At 37.0% G+C, this 10,912-nt stretch overlaps 1 protein-coding gene across 1 annotated transcript in view; it reads left to right on the top strand.

The window, feature by feature from the left end:
- Positions 1 to 6,917, top strand: part of LOC121420662 — a 187,285-nt gene extending 180,368 nt beyond the window's left edge. Inside the window, exons 154-156 of the mRNA XM_041615325.1 lie at positions 958 to 1,170; positions 2,040 to 2,200; positions 3,646 to 6,917. Of these exons, the coding sequence (XP_041471259.1) occupies positions 958 to 1,170; positions 2,040 to 2,200; positions 3,646 to 3,967 (696 nt within the window). The 3' untranslated portion in view covers positions 3,968 to 6,917. The remainder of the gene's footprint in view (positions 1 to 957; positions 1,171 to 2,039; positions 2,201 to 3,645) is intronic.
- Positions 6,918 to 10,912: the final 3,995 nt, after the last annotated feature.

A 10,912-nucleotide genomic window follows, 5' to 3' on the forward strand; every position in this document is an offset into this window, starting at 1 on the left:
CATATGAAATGCATGTTTGTTAAAAAAAATGTCAAGATATGAATGTGTATATCCATAAAGTCATTGATTTCTTGACAATTTGTTTTTTTTCCTTTGTTTACAAAGGACATTGTGCAAATTTCCTGGAGAAAAAATTATGACACTGTTATATTTCCATAGAGTTACGATTGATTGGATCAATCATAACTCTTTGTAAGACGGGGCCCAGGCTTGGTGGCTCAGTGGTAGAGCATGTGTCCCATGAACAGGAAGACTGGCTTAAGGATTCGAGATGCCAAATCCTTTCGATTTTCCTTGCGACTTGTCTCTGACCGGTCTGCGACGCTTAAGCTGACAAGCGCTGTGACGTCACATCTCCCCTCACCCAGTCGCAAGCCAGTCAGACTTTCTTCCTTATCCGGTCTTTGACCAGACAAGAAAAATGAGAAAGGTAATATGAAAAAAAATTGTAATGCAGGGCCTGATCTAAATCAGATATAGCTGAAGAAGTTACCCTGGGATGATAAGAGTTATAATGATATTGCAATGTGTTTAGATATTTATTGCTGTCATTTTATGTTCATTGGGCATTGGTTATACAATTTCTGTTATGTATTCCTAATGTTATATGCTATTTACATTGTAATCAATATGACTGATTATCCTAGTGTCAAGTACAAAATATATGATCATTCAGTTTCACTTGAAAGTATTAACCAACTTATTAACTTTTTAAAAGAAAGGAACATTTAGAAGCTGAAATTACAGTTTGGTGTCTTTGTGAGATAGCATAATGAAATCCACCCCAATAAATTATTTTGTTCTTGAACGAAAGAACCCAGTAATGGTTTTCTTTTATCACCCACACACAGAATAGACAAGGTAATATAATGAAGCAGGAAATGATTATAAAAGAACAAACTCCCAAATTGTTTTTTGTTGCTCATTTATTAAACTGTTTTTTTGCTTTTCTCACAGGGAATGAAAATGATTTGCCAAGACATGTTCTTCTCCCGGGCCAAGATCACTCAGGGTGCCAGAGCCCTGGTGGGAGGCATGATGCCTAAAGGAAAGCGCCCTCTGGAGGCACTGCTCAAACAGGGCAAGGGAGGCAACGAGAAGGCTGCTGTCGTTACAGAGCTCATTGATACCAGGGTCAAGCACACTGACAAGGATGACTTCACGAAGGAGGTAAATAAATTCATGTAATTTTTTTATTGAAGATGTTTCTTTACCTATGGCATATGTTCTCCATCTATTTTTATCTGGGGGCCCGTCTAACAAAGAGTTACGATTGATCTAATCAATCATAACTCTATGGAAGTCCATCAGTGTCACAAATTTTTCTACAGGAAATTTGCACAATGTCCTTTGTAAACGAAGAGAAGCACAGTGAATTTTCAAGAAAACAATGCATAAAAATACATCATAGCTAGAAAATATTTTGAACAAACATTCATAATACTTGTTGACATTGCTGGCTGTCCGTAGTTGTGATTGATCGGATCAATCGCAACTCTTTGTAAGATGGGGCCCTGATATTGTTTATATATAACTTGTTTTGAAGTTGTTATCCAAAGTTATGAATCCAGTTTTGTCTCCTTGAAACACAGGCGTACAGATGGTGGGCTTAGGGTGGAGGGGGAGGCGTTGACCCCTAAATTTTTCACAAACAAAAAAAAAGTGAAAAAGAGAGAAAAGAAAAGGAAGAGGTGTGATATAGGATATTATTTGGTATTTAAGATGTCAACATTTTGCTAGCTCCCTTCACTTGATCACAGGTTTTTAGAAATGTTCTTCCGTACACCATGTCTGGCCCCTCAAAATATTGGGTTCATTGCATTACTCCATTGACGATAGATGTTCCTCTCATCAGACAACATCTCCAGTTACTCCTTTGGAATCGCAAAGTCAACAGATTCATCCATTGCCTGCTTGAATAGGGTTGGTCCCATTACACAACCTTTGGGAACACCAGCATTCAGTAGTCAATGGGTAAGAACTCGTTGAACTCATGTATCTCAATCAATAAATGTCAATATCTTGTTGCTATGATACAGAACATCAAGGAGCGCATCACCGAGGAGCAGGAGGAGTCTTCCAAGGCAAGGCTGAGGGAATACATGGTGACACACGGAGGGTTCAAATCAACCTCAGACTTTGTCGAGACGAGACTCAAAGAACTCAGAGGGACCAAGACTCAAGGAGACGATGGGAGGAGGTAAACACCAGAAGCTTTAGTCTATGATATAGTTGGGGATTTCAGTTACTGTGCTGAAAGTTTCCAGTCACAACACCATACTTTTAACTGAAGATGGTATGGGTATTGACACAAACTGATGGAAATATGTCATATTTTCTGAGGTCTACACCAACACCGGCCTCATTTTAATTACGGTGTTGTGGCCGAGTTTATTGATATGCAAGAAATTCAGAGTTATTAAGACACAAGAAGACGAAGGGAGGAGGTAAGCACTAGAAAGCTGTAGTGTATGATATAGTTGGTGATTACAAGTATGATGTTGAGGTCTGCCAGTCAAAACACTATACATGTACTTGACATAAACCTGGGGTTGGTATTGACACATACTGCTGGAAATGTGTTATATTTCCCGAGGTCAATACCAACACCGGCCTCAGAGCAAGGGGCATTGTACTCACGGTATGATAAATGTACAGTCTCTGTATGGATTTTTCTTTCGCCCTCTATGATAATGATAATAATATAGGGGTATTTGTATTGCGCACATATCAACCTTGTCAGGTGCTCAAGGCGCTCCTATATAACCCGGCTAAGTTAGGCGTTCATAGCGCACACAGCTTTTCAAGGAATTACTTACTTCCTACCGGTACCCATTTACCTCACCTGGGTTGAGTGCAGCACACTGGATCAGTTTCTTGCTGAAGGAAATTACGCCATGGCTGGGATTCTAACCCACGACCCTCTGTTTCAAAGTCCGAAGACTAATCCTCCGGGCCACAACTTTCCATGATGCCTAACTTGTGTCATCATACAGAGGCTGTGAATAATGTAAACAAAAAAAACGTAGCCCATAGCCACCTACGATGCCCCACAAAGATCACAGACTAATAAATTGTATGATGATTAAAGGTCACCTCCACCTCAGAAAAATGTTGATTTGAATCAATAGAGAAAAATCAGACAAGCACAATGCTGAAAATTTCATCAAAATCGGATGTAAAATAAGAAAGTTATGATATTTCAAAGTTTCGCTTGTTTTTAACAAAGTAGTTATGTGAACGAGCCAGTTGCATCCAAATGAGAGATTCGATGATGTCACTCACTCACTATTTATTTTGTTTTTTATTGTTTGAATTATACAATATTTCAATTTTTACGAATTTGACGACTAGGACTTATTTGCCTGAAGCACAAAATGTTAAAAAAACTGGAATTCCACGTGTTCAGGGAGGAATTAAACTTCATTTCACATGACAATGACGAGAAAATAAATAAAATACAAAAGAAATAGTGAGTGAGTGATGTTCCATAACTTTCTTATTTCACATCCGATTTTGATTAAATTTTCAGTGTTATGTTTGTTGAATTTTTCTCTTTTTATTCAAATCATGTTTTTGTTAGGGTGGACTTGTCCTTTAAGCAAATGTTAACAAGGTGGTGACTCTCTTTTATCCATTTTCCAGACCTACCATCCAAATCACGGGAACTTCGAGTCTGAAGAGCCAACGTGAGCTCATCGACTTACAGATCAATCAGACCAACACTCACCTAGACCAACTCAACAGCCAGCTGGCCAAGACGATGCTGGATCTCCAGGCCGCCCGGGAAGGCATCAAGCGAGCTGAGGAGGGCCCCCAGGCAGCCGGCGAAGGCGAGAAGGCTGCGGACGTCCTCCGCATGCAGGCGTCGGCGCTGGACATGAAGATCACCAACCTGACGAAGAAGATCGATCAGGTGGAGGCGGAGCTTGCGAAGAAACGCAAGGAGAAGGAAGCAGCTTCGTAATTAAGTCAACGGCACTACCCTCCAGCGGGGCCTGCAGGCTTTGTTGCTTGGTGAACTTTCTCTAATCATCGCTTCTCAATTGCTCTTATTGATAGTTAATCATCATGTAAAAACACCTTACAATTCAGTGTCGAATGTTTTCATTATCCAGGAAGATAGAGAACACTGCATTGTATTTGACTTCAACAATATTTGCAGATATTTGTCTCCTGTCTGCATTCACCTTAACTTGATGAAAGCCTTATTTTTTTTACCACAAAATCAATTGCATTTTTGTACTTTAAAGTGCCAGTCCTATTTGACAAAAGGATTATGACAATGATGATGCATCATAACTTTGATATTTGTAGGTTCATCCCGATAAATTATTCACCACTATGTGAATACAATTGTCTCTACAAAACTCACACATGTACATACTATTTTCAGCACATGAATTTTTATTCACATGGTGAATTCTTAATTATGGATCATGATCCTAAATTGTATATTCAATCAATGATCAAGTATTTGATTGAAATAATACCTATTGACCAAATTTTGTATTTCCATCGATCAACGTCTCTTGGTGCCTTTTTAAATGTGTATACCATTCATTCCTGTATATCTCCCGTCCTTTTTTACCGTTTGTGTGATACTGTGACGTCCAGATTATCTTTATTTATCACAAAGAACAAAGGATATACCTAGTAATGAATATTTTCACAAAAGAACACAGCTATGTGAGATTTGTATATATTTAAATCATTTGTGCAAAGAATATAATGATATCAACTTAGTATATATTTTATATGTAGATATTTTGTGTGTGTTTGTAGTGAAAATTTTGTGCAGTTTGTTCAAAAATAGACTATCATATTTATATCTTCTTTAAAAACTTTATGAAGAGTTAGGTGAAAAATATGTTTGTGTTTGTGTCAAATAGAATAAGTGGTAGAGAACCATTATTCACATTGGAGAATGATGCACCAATCTGTAGTTATATTATTTCTTGGTATTTGCAGAACAGTTTTGTTGAATAAAAGAAAGAATGAGAAAACTTCTCAACAGATCTACATGTAAAATTATTGTAGCACATTTGCAGACTCATTTTGTTAGAAATATATCGATTTTTTTAGTCAGTTAGTACCTGGTATGTGTGTGTGTGATATTGAATGCATGTAGAGTAAGACGATATTGTGAAATTTTCTTCTTTGCATTTCCCACCTATTCAAAAAAGTATGGAGATTATCTGCTCACAGAATTTATGACTTTTAAACAGCTGTTGAGAAATTTCGCTCTAGTGCCCACACGCTCAGCTAGTCAAATTCTTTTGAAATATTTATGCCATGAAGTATAAGTTGTGAGGGAAAATTGCTGTGGCTGGCATAGATGGTCAGGTATTTATATTTAATCTTGGTTTGGTTAGTTTATTTTTAGCTTTTCATCTGATGCCCTGATATTTCCGTCCAGAGTTTGTTATCAGTTTTTAGTTCAGAAAAAAAGGGGGATGTAATTTTTGTATTAACTCATCCAATCATGTATGTCCAATCATAAAATCAAATTGTTGAGATGTACATGTACCTGTACCAAGTCTAAAATTGTTGTTCAATAATTTTAATGATTTATTAAGTAATAATTTAGCAATATTAAATGTCATTATGGGATCATTTAGATGAAATACAATCATATCACAGATGCAATCTCCTGTATGTACTTGTTCATTTATTTAAATGGAGATTAAAGAAAATGTTGTGAAATAATAGCCCAGTATCAATTGTTATCATGGGATCATTTATGATAAAATAATGTCACAAATTCACAGCTCAAATATGCACTTATATTCTATTCTGTAATTAATCAGTGTTGATCGGAATTCATATTTCAATATTGATCGATTTAATCATGTCTGATACTCAGAAGCAATAAGAGAATCACCTCATTAAATATAATTAATGTAATATGAATCATGTGTCTTATTAAAGATGAGATCTGATCTAATTCGCAAAGTAATCTCTCTGCAAGGAACAATTTCCAGAAAATGAAAAATCACCTTGAACTGACCAAATTGGCCAAACATTGGATATAAATCAATCACCTTGAATGTTAATTCCACTGCATTTTACAATAACAAATGAATAATTTATACATTGTCTTTCAAATTTACTATATTCTTTTTATGATTTCAAATGATTTGTGTATCACTTGTGCGATGTTCTGTCGTTATTTGGAGATGAAACGAAAAGAAAACCACCATATTTACTTCCAATTATGTTTATCTATGTATGGCGATGACGTAAGGAGAGCGAAAATGGAAAAAAAACTTTTCTCTTTAAAGTTGATTTTGTAATAACTTAATACAATTATGGATTGTTTATATTGCTTACTCTTAGTTGTCGTATTTGAATTTAATATTTTCCTTTTCTGTGTGCCGAACATCGAAGGAAATGTTGTATTCTGTCGAGTGTTTTGTGAAACAAATGGTCGGTTTCACTGACAAATTTGCTCTTAGCCAATCAGGAACAAGCATTTTGGTAGTTTATAACAACAGTCAGTGTAAAGCAAAGACTTGTTGTTTCATGAAACGCTCCCCTGTATGTGTAATGAACTTTTTTTTAATTCTTCCAATTTGTGTTTGATTGCTGTATACTCCTTGATCAAATTTAATATCACTTTTTTCTATGCATTCCATGATTTTACTTGTAGAGCTGTATATTAGAAATAATATGAATACTTGTATATTTTACGATTCATTGGAATTACTCAGAAATTTATTATATTTGAAATTCAAAGAACAAATCTATACAGAATCTATGTATTCAGAAAAGTCTGTCGATAATTATCGTGTTTATCTGCATATTTTTGAAAAATTTTGTATGATATGAGTGCATTTTCCGTCCTATTTCATGTACCTTGTTTTGTTTGTTTTTTTCTTGAAAATAAATAAAAGCATCTGTAATATACAACTGTAGATCTCGAATTTGTTTTGGGTGTAACTTTTTGTGTTTACATGTAGTGTTTACATGTTTACAATGGAGTGTTGTGGCCCAGTGGACTAGTCTTCTGACTTTGAAACAGAGGGTCGTAAGTTCGCATCCCAGCCATGGCGTAATTTCCTTCAGCAAGAAACTCATCCACATTGTGCTGCACCCAACCCAGGTACCATCCTAATAACAGGTCCCGCTGGTAGAACAGTTTTCGAATCTGAAGTGGCTACCCTGGGTAAATATACCTATATTATTATTATGTAGTAAGTTAACTTTGTAATGACAGGCGTAGAGGGCCAAATAATTACCCCCACTTAAATTTCCCCATCTTCTAATGCTTCCTTGTGTGATTTTGTTTGATTGGAAAAGATGTTTTTTAAAATGAGTACTGAAAAGAGTAAGCTGGGTCTTGTTGGCGGGAAAAAAAAATACTTGAAGGCCAACTTTGAGAAAGAGAAGGAAAATAAGTGCAAGATAAAACAAGAGAAAGAGATGGGAAAAGAGAGGTGGGAAGGAAATATATAGTGCGCCACTGAATAGGCAACTAGATAGATCGGCGCCTCATAATGCTATATATTATTATTATTAAATGTACAGAGCAAGAGAGAATGTGTAAGAGGGCGATTCCATGATACGTGTCGTACGGGACATTTTGACTTTAATTTTTACTCTTTAAGCTGAATGCTTGAGCAATAAAATTTTCTTTGTTACGTGAAAAACTGATCACCAACACCATTGATTGTGGATGAATTAAAGGCGAAAATGTGATGTGACGTACGGGACTCAGAAATGTCCCGTACGACACGCAACATTTTCCCCTCTAATTCACCATTGATCAAGGTATTTTTGTTGGTTGCCATTTTATTTTTACATGACAATTCAGTAGTACTTTAGTATTACCACAAAATAAATTGAAGTTCCTTGTTTCTTTAGACAGCAGGTTGAAAACTTGTGAAAATGGCTTATTTTTTTAGCATGGAATCGCCCAAGAGAGAAATTCACATAAAGTGAGAGGGAGTAATAGAGGAAAGAGAGAGAGAGGGGCAGGTAATGAGAGGACAAGACGAATAGATACAGTAGACAGAAAGATTGAAAGAGACAGACTTAAAAGGAAAGAGATCGAGGCTGTGTGCGCTGGCCTAAATTCGTGACGTCACACTTTTCAAGTGGGGGGATAGATCTCCCCCCCCCCCCAGATGAATAAAAGTTTCACCGCTTGGATTTGCAAAGAGGATGAGAGGGGGGGTATTTAGGGAAAAAGGTAGAGACGAGTTTGGGGGGGTTGTGAGACAGAGAGGGGGAAAGACGGGTAATAAGATGGAAAAAACAAAAACTGCAACAAAAAAGAAGAAGAGGAAGAGTGAGGGATAAAATTAAAGAAGAGTCTGAAAGAGGTGACATATCATGTCCACTTGCCACTCTATTCTAGATAGTATAATGGATGCAGTGGACCGGTAAATGTGTATCAGTGAACGAGGTTTTCAACAGATCCCAAGTATTCTGACTCTTACCCCCCCCCCCCCCTTTCCTCCCTCTGTCCAGGTCGCGATCCCCCCTCCCATCTCACTCTCCGCACACAAACGTGAATTCTCGCCCCCTCCCTCTCTCTCTCTCTCTTCCATCTCCTTATCTACATAGTATCCTCCCTTTATCCCCCTCCTCCCTCCACATCTTCCTCCATACCCCCCCCCCTTCTTCCTGTCCCACTTGCCCTAATCTCCAATCCCTCTGACTCTATCCCACATCCCTCCCGCCCTTAATTCCCTTTCATCCTGTTCCCTTCTCTTGAACACCCCCCCCCCCTCCCAACCCCTCTCCCCGGACAAATGAGACGAAAACGCACATCCAACCACTTTAAGCTATCAAAATTTCAATATTTAATATCAACAACATTTACAAGTCCACGTGATTATATAAATGAAATTGTATGTATCACCAGATATTCACGATAATGTCACTCAACACTCATATTGAAAGATTTCGACAGCATTCTTACTACGACATTGATAACAGATCATCATTTTCTGTTGAATTGTCAATGGGGAGTTTTGCATCGCGACGCAGGACGAACCCAAGAACACAGTAGATGCATTGAAAATGCCCGTCAAATCTACAATGCACAGTCGGGGGTCTTTGTCGAGTATTGTTGCATTAAAACAGCAGTTTCGTCCGAGGTTACGGAGCTGACAAAACATTGCACGTTTGTCGCTTGTCCGGCGTCCAGGACAAACTGCTCTTTTGATTGACCAATTTCGACAAAGACATTTTGATTGCCTTTTGTCATTAAGGGGATTTGACGATGTATTTTCTATGTTCTTAAAAGTGTTCTGAATCCTGGGGCGAAAACTCCCTATTGTTAACCAGGACCTGGGGAGTGTTTCATGAAAGGACTTGTCAGACGTTTTATCCGACAAGTCCTGTTTTATCCGACAGTTACTATAGTAACATTGCTTCTCAACCAATCGGAATCCAGGAAAGTTGTCAGATCTGACAACTTGTCGGACGAAAATATTGATGAAACGCCCCCCAGATGGGACCCGTTCCATCATGATGACTTTTTATAATAACAAATGCACAATTTCAATAATGAATTCACTATCAGCCAATCAAATCAAAGGATTTCAGTAGCTTTAAACAGTTATAACAAATTTATTATTATGAAAAGTTTTATGAAACCGACCCTGTTCAACAGTGTTCAATACTATACTAAATACACTCTGTTTAACTAGATTTTGTTGAGTGTGAATCGTCGTACTACAATCGCAGGCCAATGATTCCTTTGTCTAAAACACGATTTATAATTCCACCATTTCAATTACCATTGGGTACAATGGCATGCCATTCGCCCTAGCAACCGATCGCATTGTAAAAATATGACACCTTCTTTTAAAACTTGTCCTGCATAACATTGTATACTCTGGTTTACATAGAACACTACCTCGTCCTGCCACAGAACGGAACGAGGTATGCATGTCATGACAAAGTTGATATGAATAAAAAAAACATAACACTGAAAGTTTCATCCAAATCGGATGTAAAATCGGAAAGTTATATGACATTAAAATTTTCACTTCATTTCTTATTTTACATCTGATTTTGATGACATTTTCATTGTTATGCTTGTTTGATTTTTCTCTAATGATTGAAATTAACCTTTTTTCTGGCCAGGGTTGACTTGACTTTTAACTACACCTTCTAGTGGAATATTTCCTGCAGAAAATTAAAGGTATACACGGGTTTTAAGAGAGCGCCATCTCACAAAGGAAAAACTCTAAGGCCCGTATTCTGAAGTCGGGTTTAACTTAAACTCAGGTTTAAAGTTGTGGTTTAAGTATGGAAAGCCAAAAGTATCAAATTTTTTTATTAAGTTGTACGTTTCTTATGTTTACTCTGCTCTTTCCTGATTCATCGATGGTGAAAAAAATCATCTATTTATACTTCCTAGATAATCATGAATGATTTAAGAGCCAAATGAGCTGAAATATGATATCTATACTGTTAGTGATTTATGTAACAATTGGCCATCCATACTTAAACCACAACTTTAAACCTGAGTTTAACTTAAACCCTACTCCAGAATACGGGCCTAAGAGGATAATGTCATAATTCATAAACCACGACGAGCGGTGATTGGTAGCTTTTTCTGATCCAAACACGAGAGCGCAAATTCCCTGTCCTCAGAACATTTTGCCCCCAACTACTGTCCTACGTCACGTGAGTCGTAAATTCGTATCAGTGATCCAAAATGGCAAACGTTTACGCTTGCAATTTAATCAATTAACTGCATGTAATGCCCCTTTGTTTAAAAAATAATAATTTGACACGGTAAATGTCCGAATCAAAACTACTTTACCTGCCTCCTGTCAGTAAATTTCTTTTAAAAAGCAACACTATAATGATAAATAGAAGACACACTAGCTTACAACAATATATTCATAAAATTCTAGATATATTTGAAAGACATAAGGCAAGCAAAAGG

The sequence above is a fragment of the Lytechinus variegatus genome, chromosome 8, assembly GCF_018143015.1.
Source record: "Lytechinus variegatus isolate NC3 chromosome 8, Lvar_3.0, whole genome shotgun sequence".
Classification (NCBI taxonomy): domain Eukaryota; kingdom Metazoa; phylum Echinodermata; class Echinoidea; order Temnopleuroida; family Toxopneustidae; genus Lytechinus; species Lytechinus variegatus.